The following is a 27,864-nucleotide window of genomic DNA, read 5'->3' as shown; positions in this document are numbered from 1 at the left end:
TTTCTGACAAGAACATGGTTGACAAAGTACTAGTACTTTATTAAAAACAATAACACACACGTTGTAACAACAAAGGATCCAAAAAGGATACGTTTGGTTTAAACAAACACAGCCTCTTCTCTACAACAGACAACCAAGCACCAACAACCAAGCTCTTTACTCACATCAGATTCAGCCTCTTGGCACTATCCCAGCGACACAGTAACAGTACTGATGGGCTGGATCTCCGCTGTGGCTGGGCCCCTTCACTGAAACCACAGCTGTGTGTAACCTGACACTTCTGCACCAGCCTCAGCCATCCCAGTCCCTGCTGGTCAGCCCACCAACTGGGGCTCTCACCCTGCCTCACTCCTGCATGTTTCACTCAGCTTCACGCCTGAACGCTTCACACCTGATCGCTTCATGCCTGAACGCTTCACTCAGCTTCACGCCTGAACGCTTCACACCTGATCGCTTCATGCCTGAACAACTTCATGCCTGAACTTTACTTCACTCAGCTTCACGCCTGAACGCTTCACACCTGATCGCTCATGCCTGAACGCTTCACTCAGTAACAGTCACACCTGATCGCTTCATGCCTGAACGCTTCACTCAGCTTCACGCCTGGCTTCACTCAGCTTCACGCCTGAAACCACTCAGCTTCACGCCTGAACGTACACCTGATCACTTCACGCCTGAACGCACTCAGCTTCACGCCTGATCCCATGCCTCCCTCAGCTCACGCCTGATCGCCCACTCAGCTTCACGCCTGATCGCTTCACTCAGCTTCACGCCTGATCGCTTCACTCAGCTTCACGCCTGAACGCTTCACACCTGATCGCTCATGCCTGAACGCTTCACTCAGCTTCACGCCTGAACGCTTCACACCTGATCGCTTCATGCCTGAACGCTTCACTCAGCTTCACGCCTGATCGCTTCACTCAGCTTCACGCCTGAACGCTTCACTCAGCTTCACGCCTGAACGCTTCACACCTGATCGCTTCACGCCTGAACGCTTTACTCAGCTTCACGCCTGATCGCTTCATGCCTGAACGCTTCACTCAGCTTCACGCCTGATCGCTTCACTCAGCTTCACGCCTGATCGCTTCACTCAGCTTCACGCCTGATCGCTTCACTCAGCTTCACGCCTGATCGCTTCACTCAGCTTCACGCCTGATCGCTTCACTCAGCTTCACGCCTGATCGCTTCACTCAGCTTCACGCCAGAACGCTTCACTCAGCTTCACGCCAGAACGCTTCACTCAGCTTCACGCCTGAACGCTTCACTCAGCTTCACGCCTGAACGCTTCACTCAGCTTCACGCCTGATCGCTTCACTCAGCTTCACGCCTGATCGCTTCACTCAGCTTCACGCCTGATCGCTTCACTCAGCTTCACGCCTGAACGCTTCACTCAGCTTCACGCCTGAACGCTTCACTCAGCTTCACGCCTGAACGCTTCACTCAGCTTCACGCCTGATCGCTTCATGCCTGAACGCTTCACTCAGCTTCACGCCTGATCGCTTCATGCCTGAACGCTTCACTCAGCTTCACGCCTGATCACTTTACGCCTGAACGCTTCACTCAGCTTCACGCCTGATACCTTCACGCCTGATCGCTTCACTCAGCTTCACGCCTGATCCCTTCACACCTGATCGCTTCACGCCTGAACGCTTCACTCAGCTTCACACCTGATCGCTTCACACAGCTTCACGCCTGATCCCTTCACACCTGATCGCTTCACGCCTGAACGCTTCACTCAGCTTCACGCCTGAACGCTTCACTCAGCTTCACGCCTGAACGCTTCACTCAGCTTCACGCCTGAACGCTTCACTCAGCTTCACGCCTGAACGCTTCACTCAGCTTCACAGTGGGCCTTCTTGAATCATTGTGCTACTTGAACAATGGTCCTACAGTTCTCTCTATCACCTGGAGATGTTGTCTGGGGAGCAGGCAGAGATGCTGGTCTCCATGCTGTCCGAGCTGTCCATACTGCGTGTGTCAAAGCCATGGCCATTGTCTGCGTAGTGGAAGGGGTCCAGGAAGACATTGGACTCAGACACGGTCCTGCTACACAGGTCAACCAGTCTCTGTCTGTTCTCACTCATGTACAGGTGGCTATTGCCTGCTGAGAGACAGATGAACACACATACAGACATACTCTTTATTAAGCATTTTATCAGATTAGATTAAACATTTTAAAATGTTTGTTGCTGGTTAACTGTCCCAACTTATTTGCAGTTGGTCAGAGGGCATTGCAGATGCACAAATAGTATATTCCCCTCCAACACTGAAATGGGCATGGTCATTCAACCCCCTCACACCTGTTCCCAAAGGCTCTAGTTACTTCTGCTTGAGATACTATCAGAGTATAGCTGAACATGTCTTTCCTGCTCAGGCCGATGCTAATGGACACCGGGGGAAAGATGCCCTGTGGCAGTTCATGTTAACTAACAGATTGACATGCAATAGTGACCACTCAAGAAATGAAAAGCTATGAATGTCTATCTCTGCAGAATGTAGCTAACATGCCGTGAGAAACAGGCAGCAGGTACGGAGAGAGGCAGGGAATCCATGAATGATTAGAGAAAAGCTAGAGAGAGAGACAGAGAGATAATGAGATGGTGTTACAAACCTGAACAAAAATTTAAACGCAACATGTTAAGTGTTGGTCCCATGTTTCATGAGTTGAAATAAAAGATCCCAGAAATGTTCCATATGTACAAAAAGCTTATTTCTCTAAAATGTTGTGCACAAATGTGTTTACATCCCTGTTAGTATTTCTCCATTGCCAAGATAATCCATCCACCTGACAGGTGTGGCATATCATGAAACAGCATGATCATTACACAGGTGCATCTTGTGCTGGCCACTCTAAAATGTGCAGTTGTCACACAACACAATGCCACAGATGTCTCAAGATTTGAGGGAGAGTGCAATTGGCATGCTGACTGAAGGAATGTAACGTTCATGTCTCTACCATGAGCCACCTCCGATGTCATTTTAGAGAATTTGGCCCGATAACTACAGACCATGTGCAACCATGTCAGCCCAGGACCCTCACATTTGGTTTCTTCACTTGCGGGATCATCTTAAACCAGCCACCAGGACAGCTGATGAAACTGTAGGTTTGCACAAGCGAAGAATTTCTGCACAAACTGTCAGAAACCGTCTCAGGGAAGCTCATCTGCGTGCTCGTCATCCTCACCAGGGTCTTGACCTGACTGCAGTTCGGCGTCGTAACTAACTTCAGTGGGAAAATGCTCACCTATGATGGCCACTGGCACACTGGAGAAGTGTGCTCTTCCCGGATTAATCCCGGTTTCAACTGTAGTGGGCAATTGGCAGACAGAATGTATGGCGTCGTGTGGGTGAGTAGTTTGCTGATGTCAACGTTGTGAACAGAGTGCCCCATGGTGGTGGTGGGGTTATGGTGTAGGCAGCCATAAGCTACGGACAACACAATATTGAACTTCTAGACAATAGGTCATTAGAGGCATCATAAAAACAAAATACAAATTGAAGTATGCCCAGACATGCACACAAGTTCACAAAACAAAAAACTGGTTTTGCTCACCCTTGAGCAGGCGTCGAGTTTCCAGAACTCTGGGAGAGATAGAGAGGCCCCGGGGGATGATACTACCACAGCTGGAGCTCTGGGAAAGAGGCAGGTGGGACTGCAGAGTAGACAGACAGACATAACAGAGAGTGAGATGACCTGGTAAGTGTCTCTCTAACCCAATGCTCCAGTAATCAGATGCGGGGACTCTGGGATTCAATGGCATTATCAATTAATGATTAAATTAGAGAAATGAAGGTCCTGACGGACTAGAGTTGTGCACTGCTGATCTAACCCCTGTGGTTGTCCTCTGCACAGTACGCCCCAAGGAGGAGAGGTTTATCTGGTTCCCCAAATGCTCACCTTAGGGGACAGGCTGCCCCCAGGAAGAGGTTGGTCGCTTATGCTCACCATAGGGGACAGGCTGCGGACCAGGGAGGGGAGGTTGGTCCTGCATGCTCACCTTAGGGGACAGGCTGCGGACCAGGGAGGGGAGGTTGGTCCTCCATGCTCACCTTAGGGGACAGGCTGCGGCCCAGGGTGGAGCTGCTGTAGTGACTGAGGGCCTGCTGGCTCTTCTTACGTGGCAGAGTGTCATTGAGGTGGGAGGTGTTCTCCTTACTGCCCCGCCTCCTCTCCTCTAGAAAGCGGAAGTGCTGCACAGACCAGAACAGATACATCAACATGTTAAAGGAATAAAGGTTGTGGATGAAACACATGAAATATCATTGTACGCTGACGATGTTGTAGTATAGGTCTGCTATGTCTGACCCTGTGAAGTCTGTCCCAAAGCTAATAGAACGTCTTAAATCAATCAATGTGGCGGTTACTCCAGAATCAATGTGGCGGTTACTCCAGAATCAATGTGGCGGTTACTCCAGAATCAATGTGGCGGTTACTCCAGAATCAATGTGGCGGTTACTCCAGAATCAATGTGGCGGTTACTCCAGAATCAATGTGGCGGTTACTCCAGAATCAATGTGGCGGTTACTCCAGAATCAATGTGGCGGTTACTCCAGAATCAATGTGGCGGTTACTCCACAATATGAATGTTAATAAAACGGAGCACTGGCCTTTAATACACATATCACCTGCTATATAAAAACATTGTTCTCTTTTAAGTTGTCAAATGAAGCTACCACATATCTAGGAAAAACTATAGCTGCTGATCTGGATAACTTATACAAAGCCAACTACACCAAGCTGATAGATAGAATCAAAGGAGATCTGGACTGCTGGTCTGTGTTGCCCCTCACCCTATTGGGAAGGGTAGAATCAATAAGAATGAACGTATTACCTAGATTATTGTTCCCTTTTCAAACACTTCCAATTTGACAACCAAAATCTGTTTGTGCTATTAGACAAACTCATCTCCAGATGTATCTGGTAGGGACGACATCCCAGGGTCAGATATAAAGTACAAAAAAAAAACCACACACAAAAAAACAGGGAGGATGTAAACTCCCCAATCTGAAACACTACTGGCTTGCAACCCAATTTAGGGCCATGACAGTATGTCTGAAGCTGCAGGTACAGATGTCTGGAAATAGAAAAGTCAGTCTTTACTTTGGTCCCTCTGCCCGTACTCCCATTCACAGAGGAAAATATATTGAGTGAGTTGTGGGAAATGGGCAGGAACCACATAAAAAGAACGGAAAGAGACCAAGCGAGTTTTCAACCTTACTACAGGAATCTCAGTGTTTTCACCCATTGTACATATGAAGGGTTTTAAGCCACGACGATCAGACACAGGTTTTAGAAACTTGGCACATTTGAAACTTCAATACGTCCATCAATGACACGAAAAGGATACTCAAAAATCATTTGAAAGGCTGAGCTTTGAGTTTAATATACCAAGGTCAGACTTCTTCAGGTATCTACAAGTACGAAGCTTTCTATCCAAACACCAAATCTGGATAAGGTTACAATGCACCCCCACGGCCATAGAACAAAACTTAGCCAGACAACTAACTTATACAGTGCTTTATCCTCCATGAAACAAGATAACACATTGATTCTTAGACAAAATTGGTAAGGTGAACTTCATCGAGATAAGTGAAGAGCCTTGGTTAGATATATTCTCTGAAGCTCATAAAGTTACCAATGCAAATTCATGGAGGGGAATTCAGTGGGAAAAAGTTGTTTCTTTCAGAACCCACAGATCCCAGGTTAGCCATTCTTGGATCCAAATGATATTTGTTACAAATACTTTTCATTGCAGCTAAAAAAAAAAGCTCTGCATTAAGATGGTCCCAGGAAGAATGGCAATTGAATAATGGCAAGAGTGGCAATTATAAGAACAATATACAAAAAAAATAACATTTAGATTAAGATTAAAGCAAGATACATTTGTGGACATGTGGTCATTACTAACTGTGAACATGGAGATTCAGTGGGACTAGAGATTGTGTCTGATCAATTATCCCTTACTCTTTATGGACTCTACATGTATATATTAACTGATTCCTTCAAAGTATGTACACAACCCAACCCACTCGGGGTGTGGTGTGTCTTGCTAGTGGCATTTTTTGTTTATTTTAAATGTTTTGTTGTTGTTTTTTCTTGTATGTATTTGTTGCCTTTGTTTATGTGTCTTATCTTTCAATAACAATCCCTGCAGTACCTGTATGTTGGAATAGAATGCATAAAACATTTTTTGAATGCAAAATAAAAAGAAACATGGAAACGATACAGGACTTCTATTCATAGAAAATGGGAGGTTTTTCAGAAAGGAACCCGTCAAGCATTTCAGTCATGCACTGTGAGGCTCTTAGAAGAGACCGCTGCCATCTGCTGGCCAGACATATGCACTGTTAGTAGTGTATAGTACATCATACCTCCTTCATGGCAACAGGGTTGTTTGGGAAGGCCTGCCCTCCAGTCAGTTCAGCATACTTCCTCTCCAGAGAAGCCAGGTTCTCCCTCTCCTAGAGACACACAGACTGTCAGTCAAACAACGGTCAAGATATACAGATACAAAACATAACCAGTACACAAAAACCTTCTTACCCTCTGAAGCATCAGGAGCAGGTTGTTCTTCTCTTTTAGGAAGCTGTCCTTCTCTCGCTGAGACTGCTGAGTAATCTGTGTAGACTGCTTCTTCAGGGTCAGGAGTCTCTCCTTGCGTGTGACAGTACTACGCTGGTAATCTGCTATCTCTCTGAGTAGTTGCTGGGTCTGACCCTCCTTCCCCTCGTCCTGACCACTCGCTCTTTCCAGCTGCTGGAACTCCAGGTCCTCATTACGCTTCCTCTCCACCACCAGCACCTCAACATCCTGACGAACAGCAGACACACACACACACCATTTAAGGTTCAGAATGCACTGGCTTTGGGCGGGTCCTTGTGTGGAGGATTCAAACTAGCAGACAGACAAATAGACCATAATAATGAGCTCCCATTATCCTGTAATGCCAATAAAATTCCTTAGCTAGCTAACAACAACCTACAATCTCCTTTGCACATACTTCATGCCACTGCTCTTTCCATTCTTGGATGGGACCACTGCTACTCCCCCTTTCGAAATGCCTACAAGGCCTTCCCCCACCCTCCCTTCAGTGATCAGATCACAACTCCATTTTGCTCTTCCCTTCCTGTAGGCAGAAACTCAAACAGGAAGCACCCGCGCTAAGTTATATTTGCTGCTGGTCTGACCAATTGGAATCCATGCTTCAAGATTGGTTTGATCACACGGACTGGAATATGTTCCAGGTAGCCTCTGAGAATAACATTGGCGATTACATGGACATGGTGACTGAGTTAATCAGAAAGTGTATAGAGGATGTTATTCCCACTGTGACTATTAAAACCTACCCAAACCAGAAACCGTGGATAGATGGCAGCATTCACGCTAAACTGGAAGTGTGAACAACCGCATTTAACCATGGCAAGGTGACTGGGAATATGTTAGAATACAAACAGTGTAGTTATTCCCCCTGTAAGGCAATCAAACATTCAAAACGTCAGTCCAGAGAAAAAGTGTCCCAATTCAACGGCTCAGACACAAGACGGACGTGGCAGGGTCGACAGAGAATCACGGATTACAAAGGGAAAACCAGCCACATCGCAGACACCAACGTCTTGCTCCCGGACAAGCTAAACAGCTTCTTTGCTCGCTTTGAGGAGAACACAGTGCCACTGACACGGCCCGCTACCGAGGACTGTGGGCTCTCCTTCTCCCTGGCCAACATTAACCCTCGGAAGACTGCCGGGCCAGACGGCATCCCTAGCCACGTCCTCAGAGCATGCGCAGACCAGATGGCTGGAGTGTTTACGGACATATTCAATCTCTCCCTATCCCAGTCTGCTGTACCCACTTGCTTCAAGATGTCCACGATTCTTCCTGTACCCAAGAAAGCAAAGGTAACTTAACTAAATGACTATCACTCACTTCTGTCATCATGAAGTGTTTTGAGAGGCTAGGTAAGGATCATATCACCTCTACCTTACCTGACACACTAAACCCACTTCAATTTGCTTACCACCCTAATAGGGTCTGAACCCCACCCTGTGCAAGTGGGTCCTGGACTTCCTGACGGGGGTGGTGCGGTCTGCCCAACGCATCACCAGGGGCACACTGCCTGCCCTCCAGGACACGATGCCACAGGAAGGCCAAAAAGATCATCAAGCACATCAACCACCTGAGCCACGGCCTGTTCACTTCGCTATCATCCGTAGGTCAGTACAGGTGTATCAAAGCTGGGACTGAGAGACTGAAATACAGCTTCTATCTCAATGCCATCAGACTGTAAAATAGCCATCACTAGCCAGGTTACCACCTGGTTACTCAGCCCTGCACCATAGAGGCTGCTGCCCTATATACATAACCATGGAATCACTGGCCACTTTAATAATGGAACACTAGTCACTAGCTTTTGTACTGTATTTTAGTCAATGCCACTCCGACATTGCTCATCCAAATATATTTCTTAATTTGATTAATTTACTTTTAAATTTGTGTGTATTATTGTGCATTTTTAGATACCACTGCACTGTTGGAGCTAGGAACACAAGCATTTTGCTACACTCACAATAATATCTGCAAAAAATGTGTATGTGACCAATAACATTTGATTTGATTTGACTATCTGTCTGAACCATAACAGAAAGGCCATCAAGTGAAACCAGGGACAAGAAGGGAGCTGTCTGAGTGAGACAGGGAGAATATGAGGACATCTATAAAAGGAAGAGAAGGGCCAAAGAGGAGGACTCTATGTGCACCACAGAAACAGAACAGAAAGGAAAACCCATGGTGATTACAAGGAGTAGGGGGGAAGTTAGGAGGAGGGGCAGCCAGAGAGGAGGAGGAGGAGGAGGGGCAGGAGGAGGGTTAGCCAGAGAGGAGGAGGAGAGGGTTAGCCAGAGAGGAGGAGGAGAGGGTTAGCCAGAGAGGAGGAGGAGGAGGGTTAGCCAGAGAGGAGGAGGGTTAGCCAGAGAGGAGGAGGAGGAGGAGGGGCATCCAGAGAGGAGGAGGAGGAGGGGCAGGAGGAGGGGCAGCCAGAGAGGAGGAGGAGGGTTAGCCAGAGAGGAGGAGGAGGGTTAGCCAGAGAGGAGGAGGAGGAGGGTTAGCCAGAGAGGAGAGGAGGAGGAGGGTTAGCCAGAGAGGAGGAGGAGGAGGGTTAGCCAGAGAGGAGGAGGAGGAGGGTTAGCCAGAGAGGAGGAGGAGGAGGGTTAGCCAGAGAGGAGGAGGAGGAGGGTTAGCCAGAGAGGAGGAGGAGGAGGGTTAGCCAGAGAGGAGGAGGAGGAGGGTTAGCCAGAGAGGAGGAGGAGGAGGGTTAGCCAGAGAGGAGGAGGAGGAGGAGGGTTAGCCAGAGAGGAGGAGGAGGAGGAGGGTTAGCCAGAGAGGAGGAGGAGGAGGAGGGTTAGCCAGAGAGGAGGAGGAGGAGGAGGGTTAGCCAGAGAGGAGGAGGAGGAGGAGGGTTAGCCAGAGAGGAGGAGGAGAGGAGGAGGAGGAGGAGGAGGGTTAGCCAGAGAGGAGGAGGAGGAGGAGGGTTAGCCAGAGAGGAGGAGGAGGAGGAGGGTTAGCCAGAGAGGAGGAGGAGGAGGAGGGTTAGCCAGAGAGGAGGAGGAGGAGGAGGGTTAGCCAGAGAGGAGGAGGAGGAGGAGGGTTAGCCAGAGAGGAGGAGAGAGGAGGAGGAGGAGGAGGGTTAGCCAGAGAGGAGGAGGAGGAGGAGGGTTAGCCAGAGAGGAGGAGGAGGAGGAGGGTTAGCCAGAGAGGAGGAGGAGGAGGAGGGTTAGCCAGAGAGGAGGAGGAGGAGGGTTAGCCAGAGAGGAGGAGGAGGAGGATTAGCCAGAGAGGAGGAGGAGGAGGAGGAGGATTAGCCAGAGAGGAGGAGGAGGAGGAGGAGGGGCAGCCAGAGAGGAGGAGAGAGGAGGAGTAGGAGGAGGGGCAGCCAGAGAGGAGGAGGAGGAGTAGGAGGAGGGGCAGCCAGAGAGGAGGAGGAGGAGTAGGAGGAGGGGCGTCCAGAGAGGAGGAGGAGGAGGAGGGGGCGTCCAGAGGAGGAGGAGGAGGGGCGTCCAGAGAGGAGGAGGAGGGAGGAGGGGCGTCCAGAGAGGAGGAGGAGGAGGAGGGGCGTCCAGAGAGGAGGAGGGGGAGGAGGGGCATCCAGAGAGGAGGAGGAGGAGGAGGAGCAGCCAGAGAGGAGGAGGAGGAGCAGGAGCAGCCAGAGAGGAGGAGGAGGAGCAGCCAGAGAGGAGAAGGAGGAGGGGCAGCCAGAGAGGAGGAGGAGGAGGAGGAGGAGAAGGGGCAGCCAGAGGAGGAGGAGGAGGAGGAGGAGGAGGGGCAGCCAGAGAGGAGGAGGAGGAGGGGCAGCCAGAGAGGAGGAGGGGCAGCCAGAGAGGAGGAGGAGGAGGGGCAGCCAGAGAGGAGGAGGAGGAGGGGCAGCCAGAGAGGAGGAGGAGGAGGGGCAGCCAGAGAGGAGGAGGAGGAGGGGCAGCCAGAGAGGAGGAGGAGGAGGAGGAGGAGGAGGAGGGGCAGCCAGAGAGGAGGAGGAGGGGCAGCCAGAGAGGCGGAAGAGGGGCAGCCAGAGAGGCGGAAGAGGGGCAGCCAGAGAGGGAAGCAGAAGCACTTTAGTGGAAGAAAGGCAGCCATACTAACTGATGAGCATGAGGGACCAGTTAGAAGTTAGCGCCTCGGGACAGGTGTCCAGCTGGGTCCTCTGGTCAGAGACAAGCTCCTCCAACCACTCTACCTTAACCCTCAACATCGAGCAGGGCTTTGTGCTGCACAGCAGTGGGGACACACAAGCACACACGTATACAAGAGCACACACATGCATGCTCATAAGAACACACTGACACCCACAACACAGCAAAGACAGCAAGGAAAGAGAGTGTTAGTGAAGGTAAAGGAGGAACCAAGGAGGCAGCAGAAAAGAAGGCCTGCCCTACTGTATTCAGACCCGTGGGCTGGACTGAAGATTCCTCACCACTGAAACCCCAACTCCCACACATACCCTGACCGTGTGTCTCTCCCTCCCCCTCTCCACCTCACATTCCCTGTGTCTGAAAGCAATGGCATCCAACTCACAGAGATGGACAACATGTCTGCTGCTGTTACCTGGGACTTGTCTGTGAGGACAGTCTTGTCAATGCTGCCAATCTTCTCATTGAGTTGGTCCAGTACCTCCTTCTCCCTATGTAGCAGGGCCATCTCAGAGTCCTGCTCTCCCTCCAGCAGAGCCCGCTCCACCTCCATCTGCACCACACACACACACACACACACACACACACACACACACACACACACACACACACACACACACACACACACACACACACACACACACACACACACACACACAGCTTAAAATCAGTATTGTTAGCTCCCCAAAGCCAGACACAGATGGACCAAAACTATCCCCCCTCCCCCACTACTGTCATTACCCAGCCACTGTAAACACTCATTTCCTAACTCCACAAAGTATCCCAACTCATAAACACACACATGTCAACACCCACTGACACACACACATAACACACAGCATGGGTGAAGCTCCCTCCATTCACTCTCCCATGCTGTGCTCTGTAGTGCTATGTTGTGTTGTGTGGTACTGTGTTGTGCTGCATACCTCTCGGATGGATTCCTCCATCTGGTTGTCCAGGTCTTTGATCTTCTGCTCCAACTCCTCTATGTTGTTCAGCACCTGGATCCTCTCTTCCTCGATACGTGTTACTTCCTGTTTCAGGTGCACGTCCTCCGTAGCCTGCCCCTGGTGATATTACAGAGCCATCATCAGTCCATGGGCCTACAAACTATCAATCAATCAATCAATCAACCAATATAGACTATCAAGCAATCAATCAATCAACCAATCAAATGTATTGTATAAAGCTATTTTTTACATCAGCAGTTGTTACAGAGTGTTTTACAGAAAACCAGCCTAAACCTCCCGCTATCTACTCACAATGTGTGTTACTGTCAACACTGTGATGATGTCATGTCCACTACAGGATCACCCCTCATTTAAAGCTATGGTACATGTTTTTATGTTTTCTTAACAACCTTCTGATTTGTAGCTAATAGTACATTGGTTAGATGGAGCTGCCTCAGATTGCTGTCAGCGATAATGAGTGGGAGTAATGCCCCTTCCATGTGTCTGCAATGCAGCGGAGATTCAGGTCCCTCGGGAGAACAGGGACTGTGTTAATACTCTACTGTCTCACAAGGCGTCTACTGCACAAGGCTCAGTGATCTCCTATCAGTAAGAGAGCCCTGCTGCCACCAGAGAGTCAACATCGGCTCCTGTCATCAGCCCCTGATCTAATACACACACATCCGGGCACACACTGTATCTGACACATCACAACCTCTATCATATCTGCTGCCTGCTCCACCTCCAGTTAGAAGCCTTCAGGAGTCCTGCTGAAGAGCAGTCAGAGCCTCACGTGGCAGGCAGGCAGCAGTCCTGGGATTAATTGGCTGTTTCAGAGGCAAGTATCTGACTGGCTGCTCCACTGTTCCCCTGCCAGGATTTGGGAATATGAAATGGAAGAAGAGATTGGATTGGAAGGTTGAATAACGAATGTACTTAATGGGACTCTGACATAGCTGTAACAAATTATAGTGGAAATGTATTCTCTACATGGAATGAAATATAATACTCATCTTGTAGTCGGGTACCAGATGAAAGTAGTAAAGTAGGCCCCAACATATTTTATTTTCCAAATACACAAAGCTTGTATGAGTATCTGTTGTAATGGTATAAATATTCATATCAGCTACAAAGTATGTACCGGGTATTATAAGTACTTTATTATTAACAAAACATCTTACACACAGCACACGAGTGAGCACAGTTATTCTACTGAGGATAAAGTCATTTCCTGTTCCCCTTCCTCTCAGAAAGTCTGAGTGGCTGTAACTGTATTCCCCAGAGAACTCCTCCATTAAAACTAAACACACCATTAAGTCATTACTGATCTAGAGTGGAAAATGCCACAGTTTTACAGCCCCTCTAGAAGTGTAACAGTGGCTCTGGGACTGAGACTGGGGTTAGGTGCAGAGAGACTGAGCTCCTCGTGACATACTGGGGCACTGTTGGAGGTGTACTCTGTGTGTAAGAATTCCATATATTTTTAACAACACTGATACCTCAACCCTCACTGCGCTGCATAGTTTCCTCTACATTCACACCAAATCTGTCACGGGTGAACACACACAGCTATGTCGGAATGAGTTACTGTGTCATGCAGATGCTTTGATAAATCCCCCCCTAACCCTGTAATTATCAACAACAAGCCCTTGGGCAAGGGGAAATCCTTCTTTCATTTCATACTTTTCCCCTCATGTTCTACTGTGAGTATGTGTGCACCCACATGTTTGGCTGTCTAAAATGGTGTGCTTGTTTGATGTTGAAAGGGTTAGAGATGAAAGACCTCGGGTCTCAAGACAATGTTAGACATGTCACCAGGACTTACCCTGGCTCTGAGGTGAGGGGAGGGTGAGGGGACAATGCTGCGCAGGCTGACAGCAGGTGACTGGGCCCTGGCATCCCTGGCTTCTCTGTGCCCACTGTGGCGGCGCTGGCGGACCTGCCGCACCTCAGCCAGCTGGTACTCCCGGGCTTTGGTGCCAAAGCCGTTCTCCGAGGCGGTGCCAATGACGCTGCCGGGGGAGTTGGAGAACACTGACTCATCATCAGACTCCTGCAGCTTCTCCAGCTCCTTGTTGATCTTCTGCAGGTCGGAGATGGCCGAGCCGCCCTGGTCCTGGACCAGCTCAGTACACAGGCTCAGGATGGTCTCCAGCCGCTGGTGCTCCTAAACATTACAGGGAGAGGGCCTGTGGTTAACACAGTCACACATTACAGGGAGAGGACCAGTGATTAACACAGTCACACGTTACAGGGAGAGGACCAGTTGTTAACACAGTCACACATTACAGGAAGAGGACCAGTGATTAACACAGTCACACATTACAGGGAGAGGACCAGTAATTAACACAGTCACACATTACAGGGAGAGGACCAGTGGTTAACACAGTCACACATTACAGGGAGAGGACCAGTGATTAACACAGTCACACATTACAGGGAGAGGGCCTGTGGTTAACACAGTCACACATTACAGGGAGAGGACCAGTTAACACAGTCACACATTACAGGGAGAGGACCAGTGGTTAACACAGTCACACATTACAGGGAGAGGACCAGTGATTAACACAGTCACACATTACAGGGAGAGGACCAGTTGTTAACACAGTCACACATTACAGGAAGAGGACCAGTTGTTAACACAGTCACACATTACAGGGAGAGGACCAGTGATTAACACAGTCACACATAACAGGGAGAGGACCCGTGGTTAACACAGTCACACATTACAGGGAGAGGACCAGTTGTTAACACAGTCACACATTACAGGGAGAAGACCAGTGGTTAACACAGTCACACATTACAGGGAGAGGACTAGTTGTTAACACAGTCACACATTACAGGGAGAGGACCAGTGATTAACACAGTCACACATTACAGGGAGAGGACCAGTGATTAACACAGTCACACATTACAGGGAGAGGACCAGTGATTAACACAGTCACACATTACAGAGAGAGGACTAGTTGTTAACACAGTCACACATTACAGGGAGAGGACCAGTGATTAACACAGTCAGACATTACAGGGAGAGGACCAGTGATTAACACAGTCACACATTACAGGTAGAGGACCAGTGGTTAACACAGTCACACATTACAGGGAGAGGACCAGTAATTAACACAGTCACACATTACAGGGAGAGGACCAGTGATTAACACAGTCACACATTACAGGGAGAGGACCAGTGATTAACACAGTCACACATTACAGAGAGAGGACTAGTTGTTAACACAGTCACACATTACAGGGAGAGGACCAGTGATTAACACAGTCACACATTACAGGTAGAGGACCAGTGGTTAACACAGTCACACATTACAGGGAGAGGACCAGTGATTAACACAGTCACACATTACAGAGAGAGGACCAGTGATTAACACAGTCACACATTACAGGTAGAGGACCAGTGGTTAACACAGTCACATATTATTGCCAATGTACTACTCGGTAGACTCAGACTGTGTTATTGGGATCCAATTGTTTCATAGATGGGTACTTTCATTTATTTACAGTCTTCTGTCAACACAATGGGATCATGTCATCACCCAAAAGCCCAATCAAACAACCTATAAACTACTATAAACACAATAAAACCAGAGAAACCACATTTCAAATGTAATCAAGTGATTTTCTGAGGAACACAAAGTTCAAATGAGTCTTAACCAGTCTGACCAACAGTCTGACCAACAGTCTGACCAACAGTCTGACCAACAGTCTGACCAACAGTCTGACCAACTGGTTCATGGCGCACCGCTCCGTGTGTTCCATCTCTTTACAGCAGGAGTGTGAGAGTGTGTTCAGTCAATGAAACATGATGACAACTAGCCAGAACATCCAATTAGCCTTCTCAAGAAATAAAAGCTGAAATCAAAGCACTATAAGCACTTTCATGTATTCATAACAGTCCCTAGTAAAGAGACGGGCCCAGACAAACTAGCAGAATGAAACCAGGTGTCGAAGTCACACAATCAGAGCCGGCTGAGTAGTAGACTCTAGACTGAAGAATAAAGGCAGGATAATAATAATAATAATGACATCATAATAAAAAAGGTTTAATAATAATGAATAGAGTGCATTAGACAACAAGTAAAATGATTGATCTAAGGCTGTGTTTATCTCACCAGTCTCTGCACCTCCTGTTCTCTGAGCCTCTCGTCTCTCTGGTGCTTGTGGTAGTCTGTAAGCTCCTCCTTCCCATTCAGAGAGCTGATGCTGCCTCTTCTTGATCTCAGCCCCAGCCCACCCTTCCCAAAGGACTGCCTCCTCTCCCCCAAGCCCAGGTCCAGGCAGGGTGAGGAGCCCCGCAGGCCCCCATGCTCCAGTTCACAGCCCAGCGAGGCCAGAGAGGCCAGGCTGGCCCTGCGGGGAGTACCCGGTACGCTGGCTGTTGCTAGCACTGTTACGTCTGGCGGCCGCTCCAGAGGAGACAGGCTGCTCCTCGTTTTGGAGGACAGGGACACAGAACCCTTCTCCCCTCTGTGGGAGCCCATGGAGCGGCGTGGGGGCAGGGACAGGGCTGTGGAGTCTGCCGACCGGTGGAGGCGGGGTAGAGAGCGGCTGTGGGTAGAGCCCAGGCCGTTGAGTGACCCTGTAGAGTACTTCCTCTGACGTGGCGCAGAGTCCATACCATTGTCCCCGTTCCGGCCCTGGGCATAGAACCTGCGACCTAGGCGAGGGCTGGAGGGCATGCTGGCCGCCCCACTGTGGCCCTGAGGAGGACTGTGTGCAGGCTCCCCATAGGAAGAGGAACCATTCCACATGGATAGGAGAGAACTGGCTACATTTGGGCAATGCCTGTCAGAGGAGCTAGAGAGGAGCAGGCTGTCCTGTGATTGGTGGCGTGAGCGGGTGTATGGCGGTTTGGGGCTGAGAGGACGCTCACCCTGGCGAGGGGAGGGGGGGCATGCTACTACTGGTTATGTAGGGGAGGCCTCTGGAGGAGGGGGGGCGCTCTGCACTCCTGGGGGGGCGTGGGGGACAGGGGGCTGGGAGGGGGCAGGCTGAGGTAGGTACGGGTAGATTCTGCACTGGCCCTCAGGCTAGCCTCTAGAGCACTCTTCCGGCGCTGCAGAGTCTCCATCAGGTCCTGCAGCTCCGCCTTCGATCGGGAGCCTCTCATCATGGTGCCACCCACTGAGCCACCATTGCTGTGCTCAGTCTTTACACATTCTGTGGAAACATCAGATGCATAGAAACCAAACTCTCATTAATGTGTATATATGATCCTGTCTTGGAGCACAGTAAAACACACCCTATACTCAAGCCTAACACCTATAAGCTGAATGAGACTGAGGCAACCAGCATGAGTGGGATCTAATAACTAAACAGTGATCAGCCCCTGTAGTATGCTGACTAAGGAGGGAGAAACCAGCGAAGAACATCCCTCAGACGCTTCTGGGCCCAAAACAAACATAGTCTGTGGGTAAGGAAAGCTTCTTCTAAAAATGGAAGAATGCTGGCGGAGTGAGACGGGCCAGAATGCCTTTGTACTTCTGGCACTGAGGGAGAGCCTGGACCCTGAGGAATCACCTCTGTCAGCACGCCCCTTCCTCCCACTGACCCGGCACCCGCGGCCCAGTATGCAGTGCAGGGTTTCTGCCTAGAGACCACCTGGGCTGGCTGACCTCAGGCTCTGTTTATCTGTGCTGACATGCTGTCATTTGTTCTCTCAGTGGATAAACTCACACCGGACAGGGGAGAATGGGGTGGACTTCCATTAATTTATACCTTACATGGGCAGTTTGACCCAAGGTCTTTGGCTGTGTACATAATCGCTTAGCTGAAGAGTATAACCGTCAGACTTGAGTAAAGCAGAGTAGAGTCAAGCAGAGCCAGAGCATGACCCTTGCCCCCAGCAGACAAAGATACAGATAGAGCGATAGAGAGAGAACGAATACATTCTGAACTCTGAGAACCACTTCCTTACCACACAGCCATCACAGTAACACCGTGGCACTTCTGGAGGTTCCTCATGCAGGGGAAAAGGGATAGACAGGGGAGAATAGCAGTAGGATTGGGAAATGTAGAGAAATAGCGGTAAGAGTGTAGTCTTCAGGGTTGTGCGAGAGAGAGATCGGTCCCTACCTGAGCTGTAGCCCATAGTGGCGACAGGACTCTTCTGGGGCAGCATGCTCTTCATACGTCTGGCCTCCTCAGGGTGGTTAAAGCGGAAGAAGTAGGATTTACCCAGACAGAGTGTGAATCCTGGATAAACAACAGTCAGAACTGACTCTCTCACAAATACACACACATTCAACAGAGCACTTTGTAGAGTATTTTGAACACAGCCACACACACACACACAACAGAATGTTTCTACCTTGGAGTAAAGGGCTTTACTGAGTTTTCTCCAATTACATCGACGTCCAAGTAAAACACATTGTTTAATGCAGAGGACAGTAGTGTAAGACATTGTCACGATGCCTCAGTCCAGGCAGCATATGGAGAACATTACAGATAGCCTCTGTTCTCTAAACCATACTGTCTGGAGCCGAGGAGCTAAATGAGGAAACCGTACAGAGTAGGAAAACAGATCCTAGGAAAAGAATTCAGCCTCCAATATTAATGGTATCTGAGATGGAAACAAAATTCTCCTCACTTTTGTGGACAAATAAATGACGACTGAGAAGGCTGCTCTGTGTCCCTGAATCAATATTCCATTTCTCTTTTATCTATGTCATTGATCCGGGCTGTCTTCTACACTGAGATGATTTCAGCAATATTTACTCTCTGTGTGACTGGGGCTATGACAGAGGTGTACAACTCCCTCCCCCCAAACGCGCACACACACACACACACACACACACACACACACACACACACACACACACACACACACACACACACACACACACACACACACACACACACACACACACACACACACACACACACACACACACACACACACACTTCAGGGCCGGAGTCTTCTGGGTCTGATAATCCAAGGTTTCCTGCTCCGCCAGGCTGATGGTTCTTCAGGAAGTGGGGTATCCTTTTACACAGTCAGCTACATACAATCCATCAGCATTAGTTAGTTCACCCTGCTCTGGCCACCTGAAACAGCTTTCCCCCTCATATGAGAAGTGTGTAGGGGGGGGGGGGTTAAAGTATCACACAGACAGCAGGGCAGCAAGGCAGAGCAAATACCAGACAGAGGATTTGTTTTGGGTTCCACTCAATGTGTGTGTGTGTGTGTGTGTGTGTGTGTGTGTGTGTGTGTGTGTGTGTGTGTGTGTGTGTGTGTGTGTGTGTGTGTGTGTGTGTGTGTGTGTGTGTGTGTGTGTGTGTGTGTGTGTGTGTGTGTGTGTGTGTGTGTGTGTGTGTGTGTTATATGACTAGCCTTCCACTGGAACTACGGTTACTTTGTGAAATTATATAGTAGGCTGTATATTACTAACTGATTAGACCTGTAATAAGTTGTTCTAATAAAACATTTTCGCAACAACTTAATCCTCTATTAATAATCTGTCTACTACAGCCCCTTCTGAGAATAGTAGCCTATCCCTTTTTGTCTAATTAAGTAACCACATAATGACCGCTAATGACATGGTTATTTTGGAGCAAAGATGTAAAAATTACGGACCAATGCGCAGGCCGCTCGACTTCTGATTAGGGACCAACAATGCATGTACCGCTTGACTTCTGATTCGGGACCAATGCACAGGCCGCTCGACTTCTGATTAGGGACCAACAATGCATGTACCGCTTGACTTCTGATTCGGGACCAATGCGCAGGCCGCTCGACTTCTGATTAGGGACCAACAATGCATGTACCGCTTGACTTCTGATTCGGGACCAATGCGCAGGCCGCTCGACTTCTGATTAGGGACCAACAATGCATGTACCGCTTGACTTCTGATTCGGGACCAATGCACAGGCCGCTCGACTTCTGATTAGGGACCAATGCACAGGCCGCTCGACTTCTGATTAGGGACCAATGCGCAGGCCGCTTGACCTCTTCTTGCCGCTATGCTACTTCCCAATCACATAAAAAAACAAGAGTGATCAATTTACATAATTCTTATAAATAAGTAGGACTATTGCTATTATTGTTTATTTTTCCCCAAGGAGTACCAACCCACTTCGGGGAAACGTGCAATGAGTACCAAACCACTTCGGGGAAAACTTGCAGGGAGTATCAAACCACTTCGGCGAAACGGTGCAGCCATTTGAAAAGTATTAAGAAAAGCGCACTCTTGTCAATACAGCTATATTTTGATTTATTTAATTAACCTTTGTTAATTAAATAAAGGCAAGACAGTTAAGAACAAAATCTGATTTACAATGACGGCCTACCCCTGACGTCGCAGGGCCAATTGTGCGCAACCTTATGGGACTCCAAATCACAGCCGGATGATGATACAGCCTGGAATCAAACCAGTGACGCCTCTAACACTGAGATGCAGTGCCTTAGACCGCTAAGCCACTCACGAGACCCTTTAAACCCGCTAAAGTTTAAACAGTGCCCTAAAAGGTGTGCGGCATATCCTACAAAATGCACTTCGAGTATTTCAATGGCTTTAAAATAAAATAAGAACATTGACTATTTTGCGCGCAACTTTTTGACAAACTGGACATAACCAAATAAAACCACAGATAGCCTACAATTGAACAATGAATCCAAACTGGAGTTCGCGAAAAATTACTGACTGGTTAAAAAAAGTTATTATCCTGCAGGATGAGGAGGGAGAATGGTGAAACAGACACGCATGTTCTCTGGAGCAACTTTTGAAAACGTCTGAGATGTTTTTGTTTCGAGGACGACAACTAACCTTTGTGTGCTGTCCCATTCAAACTGTTGAGCGTTGGTGATGGACGGAACTCCTCTGCCTTGGATTAGCATGACAAAGGGACAGAGGCGCTTCCCTCTGCTACCTTGACGAGTCCTCAGACACTCCTCCCCATTCTCAGACGGAGCCCCAGACCCGGGGACTGCGCAAGTCTGGTTGGCTGATTTGGGTGGTCGCAGACGCGCCAAATTGGGGAGAGGTGGGGGATTTGGTGGGACGGGGGTGATGGGGGCGGGTGACGTTTGATGCTGTAACCCCAACCCTAAGGGACAGTTACATTTTTTTTTAATGTAACCTTTTTTAACTAGGCAGTTCGAATTTACAAACGTGGATATCGACTTTGCCCCCGCCCCCAAAAAATACATATCTTCCTACCTTGTAGGCCTACACAGTATCAAAGGCTTGGATTGACAATCTCATAATGTTGTTGAACTTTCTGTTGTTTTGGTGCACAGTTTGGATTGATTAACTGATTGATTTGATTTGTCAGTAAAAAAAAAGACATACAGTTTAAATACTCAGTACAAATATTTGTAAAAGTGACCAGGATTGCATAATAAAGTCCGGGACGTATTTCCATTGTGTGTAAATACTTAGTGCACATAAAAAATCCGGTTAAATTCCCATGCACCGAATTTTTTAAATTTTAAATAGGTGCACAGTCTGGTAACCTATTGGCGCATGCGCTCTAGCCAACAGCTCGCAGATACAGTACGGGTATATGCTGCATGATGAGGATTTATTATGGACAAAAGTGTGAGATTATTTTTATTTGTCAAATGCCAGCAAAGCATAGATCATCAGGTCACCAGAATAAGACCCTCGTTATTTATTGAAAGGAGCATCAAGCTCATCATTGTGCACATTCACTACCCATGTGAAGTTAATCATACTTGATTTAATCTAGCCTAATAAATGGTATGCTTTGCCATGATGTCGTGACATGTTTTATCCGACATGTAGGACTACTTTACTCGCATACAAGGGTTGGATGTAAACCTGGTTAATGTAAAGCCATTTTGAGAATGATGGAATTATATTTAGGATGAATGTGCTCACGCCTACAGGAGATTAGCCTAATCAGATTAAAACATCGTGTGTGGTTGTGTTTATGCCATATATATACAATGTAATACCTTTAAAAAGTTAAATGACAAATATTTAGGCTGTATTGAAGCGTTAGGTTGTAGGTGCGTGAGGAATAGCCGCTCGGATTTGGAGAGGCAGAGTGCGCTTTAAACCTTCCTGAATAACTGGGCCTGTCAGGTGCCCACGTGGCCACAATATTATTGGACGACTTGGGAGAAGGATGATCTGCAACAGACAGCACATCTCAGGATCATCCTTAAAAAAACAGCCAGACGGTGTCTTTCTAGGCCTTATAAACTGTCGAGAGTAGACCCGCAAATGATCTAAATGCAGAGTATAGTTTTTTACTCACTTGAAAACAATAATGCAATTATTAACATGACCTTTATGAATTGTGAAGCCTTTCTGTAATGTATGTTTTTATTATTACAAATACTTCAAAATTAGCAAAAAGTGACGTTAGCTGATTAAGATTATATCAAAGAACACAATGTAAAAGATTTCCTAATCCTGCGTTTGCTACAGACGATACAAAAACCCTACAAAACGCCATTAATTTCCCCCATAAGCTTTGTACAATGAACCATAGTGGAGTTCGTGCCTACAAAAAAAGACTCCACTACTATTTACCTCCATTGACACTATGAATGGTGGATAGAGGACAGGACAGACAGACTGGTAGACTATACTGACTTGTGGTATAGTAAAAGTTAGCAGGGAAAAGCGTAGTTCATAAGGGAAATACCAAAACACCTTGATATAGGGGAAGTGCCAGCAAGCAGATATTTGCTAGGATGGAAGAAATTATACAGTACAACCTTCACTATCACGAATGTAAACCAGGGAAAAATTGCACTACCCTCTCTTGTGCCCAATAAAAAAAACACACAACCCTCCCCAAAGCAAAACATATTTTTTGATACAACCCCACCCCCCCCTCTTTCCCACAGTACATTTAGAACTGTCCCTAATCGACCCAAGCTGAGAAAGTAGTCCAAAGAGTAATGTCTAAAACAAAATCATCAGCACATTATGCACATCACTCAAGTCTCGAATCAGTGCTTTTCCTTGTTTCTTTCACACCTAAATAATGTAGACCACTGTATGTTTTCCCTTAGGGCATTACAAACAACAGAAACCAGGTAGAGCTACTACAATGGTCCTGGTAACACTACAAACACTAATACATATGGCTGACATTATAATAATATAATAATAATTATAATATAACTCATATTAAACTGGTACAAAGAAGCAGTGACAGTGACTGATGAACTAACAAATTCACGACTGTCATCTCTCAGAGTGTGGACCGTGGGATAGTGTGTGTGTGTGTGTGTGTGTGTGTGTGTGTGTGTGTGTGTGTGTGTGTGTGTGTGTGTGTGTGTGTGTGTGTGTGTGTGTGTGTGTGTGTGTGTGTGTGTGTGTGTGTGTGTGTGTGTGTGTGTGTGTGTGTGTGTGTGTGTGTGTGTGTACGGTCTGTGTGTTTGGGGTGTATTTGTACAAGTGAAAATTAGGCAGTGGAAGGCAGGGGCCCACTGCTGAAACCCTTCAGGCTCTGCTCTCCATCACACTCACAACTGCTGTTACATCATGGGGAGGGGCTGCTGATTACTTCCAGATGCTGCCCTTTAGTCCTTGTTGAAAATCTCTCTCAACACACACTCTGACTCACACAGACTCTAGTGCGTGAGCACACACACACACACACACACACACACACACACACACACACACACACACACACACACACACACACACACACACACACACACACACACACACACACACACACACACACACACACACACACACACACACACATATGTGCACACACACACACACATACACACACACACACACACACACACACACACACACACACACACACACACACACACACACACACACACACACACACACACACACACACACACACACACACACACACACACACACACACACAGTATTAAACACACCAAACAATTTTATGTCTTACACGCCAATGATGCAGAGATGATGAGTGGTGATCCAGTCGATGTGTAATGTTATTTCGTACACTGCGTGTGAAGGAGGGGAGTGAATACCAGACACGTACTGTACCATGTTTAGTATCTTTGCTGCATCTTTGAAGCATTTGTGTGTTTGTGTGTCTACGAACCTCGAGCACAGAAACTCTAATGACTACTACCCCTTCTACTGTAAACACTACATATATGGATGTATACTTTGGACTCTGACATTGCTCGTCCTAATATTTTTATATTTCTTCATTCCTGTCAGGTGGTGGTTAACTGGTGCAGTGAATCAGGCGCAGGAGAGAAGAAATGAGTGTACAAGGTATTTAATTCCACGACAGCACCAGTATACAGACAATACTCAAAGTGCGGAAAAATACCGGTCACTCGAAAATAACGGCCGTAAATACGTAACCCGGCAAACATAACTAGTCGACAAGTACCGCCATGAACAATCAATAAACACGCACACTAACATGTGGGAAACAGAGGGTTAAATAATGAACATGTAATTTGGGAATAGAAACCACGTGTGTAGAAAACAAAGACAAAACAAATGGAAAATGAAAAGTGGATTAGCGATGGCTAAAAGACCGGTGACGTCGACCGCGCAGAGTTACAGCATATGTGAAGTCTCACCCCACTAAGCACCTCACCCAATCTCAATAGGGCGGGCCTACTGTATGTCAACAGCATGGCCTGATGGGTAACTGACCGGTGACAAGAAATCATTAATTCTCACAGTTTGTTGTCCTAACACTACAGGAGACTACATCCTTAGACAAGACCAGAGGAGTTGAAAATATTTTCTACTTCACCTCAATCTGACACTTGTATCCATCTGTATGTTTGCATTTGAACCATTGAATATGTTTAATATGTTGATGACAAGTGTGTGTGTGGGTATGCATGTGCATATGGGAGTATGTGTATTACTTTGCGGTATTACCTTGTGTCAGCAATGTTGGCTTTGAGACATGGACTCCATCAAGTGAGCACAGGTTTCCGGAAGGGTGAAGGGTGATGACTCCTCCTCTGTTTATAATACGACAATGCTCTGCCTCTATACCCAGGCCCTCAATAGTGATGTCTTGGGGTACGGACGCATCCTCTCGGCCAATTCGGGTCACACCTGAAACACAGAAAAGTCTCGTCATTGAAAGCTACTGTCTCTGTAGCACATAGCACCCCATATGAAACATCAACGCACGGCAGGTAGCCTAGCGGCTAAGAGCGTCGGGCCAGTAACCAAAAGGTCACTGGTTGGAATCCCAGAGCCGGCAAGGTGGAAAAATCTGCTGTAGAGGGTTTGGGTTAAATGCGGGAAGATACATTTTGGTTGAATGCGTTCAGTTGTGCAACTAACTAAGTAACGCCTTTCCCCTTTCTTTCATGCATACAGTAGTGCTGATCATAACCCCTCTACATTTAACACTGGTTGATTTAAAAGGCATGTGACTATGCACTGATATTAGGACATTCACACAGCATTGCTAAGTCAAATCATCCTGGGTTTTAGCAGCCAAGAGACACACTCACACCAGAGTGCTTGCAGTTCAGTGCTTCCCTTCTGGGAAGTACAGGAAGTCTACAGAACTGTGTGTGTGTTCTCTAGACATGAACTGGACTTGATTTACATAAATGCTTCTAGGTTATTTATCTGTGTGTGTGTGTGTGTGTGTGTGTGTGTGTGTGTGTGTGTGTGTGTGTGTGTGTGTGTGTGTGTGTGTGTGTGTGTGTGTGTGTGTGTGTGTGTGTGTGTGTGTGTGTGTGTGTGTGTGTGTGTGTGTGTGTGTGTGTGTGTGTGTGTGTGTGTGTGTAGTGTAGTGTAGTGTGCATACCTTCATTTAGGGGCATAAGTGTGATGGCAACACTGAGCCGACCACTGCCCAGGCCAACCAGGTGAGGTGTGGTCGTCTGTACCTTCAGGCTTCCTCCAGTCTCTATCAGGTTGATTGGTGGCCTCTGTGGGGAAAGGGAGAGTGAGGTAGGGTCCTGGAGTAGTGCTGTGAGCTTTAACAAAATAGAGAGTGTGTGTGTGTCACAAGAGGTTGGTGGCACCTTATTGGGGAGGACGGGCTCGTGGTAATGGCTGGAGTGGAATAGGTGGAAGGGTATCAAATACATCAAACACATGGTTTCCATGTGCTTGATGCCATTCCATTTGCTCAGTTCCAGCCATTATTATGAGCCTTCCTCCCCTTAACAGCCTCCACTGGTGTGTGTGTGTGTGTGTGTGTGTGTGTGTGTGTGTGTGTGTGTGTGTGTGTGTGTGTGTGTGTGTGTGTGTGTGTGTGTGTGTGTGTGTGTGTGTGTGTGTGTGTGTGTGTGTGTGTGTGTGTGTGTGTGCATGTGTGTACTCACCATGGGTGTAGCTAGAACTTGCTGATCAGACTCTGCCTGGGACTGGCTCTCTGTACAGCTGCTTGTGTCTGAGTCCTATAAACCAACAGAACGATGTAAGCCCAAGAGTAGACCCAGACACACACACACACACACACACACACACACACACACACACACACACACACACACACACACACACACACACACACACACACACACACACACACACACACACACACACACACACACACACACACACACACACACACACACACACAACAACTCTCTGAGAACAGATGGATGTCATAGGAAGTTCCAGAGGGAGATGGCCTTACATGAGGATGGAGAATGTGGTGGGGAAAAGGAATGGGAGTGGTTTAGGAGAGAAAATTAGGAACAGATTCAGGGGATTTTGAGAGAGGGGGATGAGACAGAAACTACAGAAAGAGAAAGTGAGAGAATTGCTGAAAAGATTGAATCTAAATATAATAATAGAGAAACAGAGAGTCAGTAAAAGTAGAGAAAAAACAAGTAACCTCGGAAATTGAGGAGTTTCAAGTTATTAAACTCTGACAAATCACAACAATTCAGTGGAAATTGAGGAGTGAGGACAAGTTATTAAACTCTGACAAATCACAACAATTCAGTGGAAATTGATTAGAGCTGAAAGTAATGTGAAGTGATAATCCCACTGCTCCAGTCTCCTGCTAGTTTCTAGGTATGTCCTTGTGTCCCAGGAGTTGTGAAAACTCATGCACTTCCTCTCATTGAAAGCTCACATCCTGTATGAGGTCACTGGTAACACCATCATATTATTTCCTAACTTCAGGGGCAGTTGGGACTTGGGCATTTCCACAGTAACAGAGCGATGTCGAGACTCATATATTTTTTTAAACACTAAAAACACATTTACTTGAAGAACAGTGGAGCACAAACAGCACAAACGTCATTCTGTTACCAAACTTATTTTTTAATGTTCTGTGGAAATTGTTAAAAGTAATCCTTGTGTAATCCTACTTTGAGTTGTATGGTTTGATTACTTTGCAACCATTGGTTTTTGTTTGGCATTCATTTTAAAGTGAGTCTCAGCATTACTCTGTTAAAAACCCATCTAAGCAGAAACAGATTGTGTGTTCACTCAGCTGTGTTATTGCATGTCAAAACACCCATGCTGTGTTTAGGCTCTGGGAACCAGGTCATGGTCCAGAGTGAATCTTAATAGTGGGCTATCGTCTGAAAGTCCATCATGAGCTCACGAAGGGAGTGACAGAACCGGGCAAACGGTCACTATATATCACTACATCTACCACCATTTCCCTTCAAGAGTTCAAGAGTGAACTCCTGATCTATATAGCATTAATCAATTGATAAAACGTTACATCCTCTACATGTATTCAAAGTCATTCCTGTCCTAATGACCACGGACATAGAGTTGTGTTTACAGTGTAAACGCCATCAGAGTGTTGTGTCTCACATCTCTCCTCCAATGGAATCGTAGTAACAGCTCTCATCTGGGGCCAGATCATAAAATGTCAAGGAATTTGGGTTTTTGATACATTTGTATCTGCTGCTGCAAGTCACATTATTGAGAGGATAATAATGTAGCCATTGTTACCCGCAGTGTTCAGGATTACAACGTCTGCAAGCCTACTATCAGAGACTGTTTCAAAATGAGAAAATAACTAACAGTGTAGGAAGCAATTTTCTTTTAAATCAGTTAGAGCTTCAAGCTAGTCAGACCACTTGTAACATTGTAGGAAAAAAACATACCATTGTTGAAGTCGAACTGCAAGCTTCAGTTATAACTCCCGAAATGGACATGAATGGCAAATGAATCTAATTACGAGGAGGACATCTCTTTACAGTGCGAGACACTGTTCGTTGGGGGGATGGGGGGGGGGGTTCTTCGGTGCCATTAAGGTCTCGACTCTCGACAGAATATTCACAAGTCCAAAAGAAGACTGTAGCATTATTGGTGGAATGAAACTT

At 47.3% G+C, this 27,864-nt stretch overlaps 2 protein-coding genes across 2 annotated transcripts in view; both read right to left on the bottom strand.

Annotated features, from left to right (window-relative positions):
• LOC124006967 (pleckstrin homology-like domain family B member 2) overlaps positions 1–16,531 on the bottom strand; it is a 22,070-nt gene extending 5,539 nt beyond the window's left edge. The window contains exons 1-9 of the mRNA XM_046317176.1: positions 15,752–16,531; positions 13,453–13,794; positions 11,604–11,744; positions 11,093–11,230; positions 6,545–6,811; positions 6,373–6,462; positions 4,051–4,191; positions 3,554–3,653; positions 1,906–2,101 (exon numbers count right to left, since the gene is read on the bottom strand). Of these exons, the coding sequence (XP_046173132.1) occupies positions 1,906–2,101; positions 3,554–3,653; positions 4,051–4,191; positions 6,373–6,462; positions 6,545–6,811; positions 11,093–11,230; positions 11,604–11,744; positions 13,453–13,794; positions 15,752–16,390 (2,054 nt within the window). The 5' untranslated portion in view covers positions 16,391–16,531. The remainder of the gene's footprint in view (positions 1–1,905; positions 2,102–3,553; positions 3,654–4,050; positions 4,192–6,372; positions 6,463–6,544; positions 6,812–11,092; positions 11,231–11,603; positions 11,745–13,452; positions 13,795–15,751) is intronic.
• LOC124006968 (pleckstrin homology-like domain family B member 1) lies at positions 16,395–27,864 on the bottom strand. The gene is made up of 6 exons (XM_046317177.1): positions 27,646–27,864; positions 25,894–25,968; positions 25,371–25,494; positions 24,479–24,661; positions 17,715–17,834; positions 16,395–16,799 (listed from the first exon to the last, which is right to left on the bottom strand). Exons 1-6 carry the CDS (start codon positions 27,694–27,696, stop codon positions 16,540–16,542), a joined length of 813 nt encoding a protein of 270 aa, XP_046173133.1. The 5' UTR covers positions 27,697–27,864; the 3' UTR covers positions 16,395–16,539.

Source organism: Oncorhynchus gorbuscha, linkage group LG20 (genome assembly GCF_021184085.1).
Source record: "Oncorhynchus gorbuscha isolate QuinsamMale2020 ecotype Even-year linkage group LG20, OgorEven_v1.0, whole genome shotgun sequence".
In the NCBI taxonomy this organism is placed as follows: Eukaryota; Metazoa; Chordata; class Actinopteri; order Salmoniformes; family Salmonidae; genus Oncorhynchus; species Oncorhynchus gorbuscha.
This window is presented reverse-complemented; position numbering and strand designations above follow the sequence as displayed.

What these genes read in the sequence shown, in the direction of transcription:
- LOC124006968 (XM_046317177.1), bottom strand. Translation starts at nt 27,696, where the DNA reads ATGTCCATTTCGGGAGTTATAACTGAAGCTTGCAGTTCGACTTCAACA. An exon ending in GCAGTTCGACTTCAACAATG is followed by an intron (nt 25,969 to 27,645) that starts GTATGTTTTTTT and finishes GTTGGTTTATAG; the next exon opens with GACTCAGACACAAGCAGCTG. An exon ending in AAGTTCTAGCTACACCCATG is followed by an intron (nt 25,495 to 25,893) that starts GTGAGTACACAC and finishes CTTTCCCCACAG; the next exon opens with AGGCCACCAATCAACCTGAT.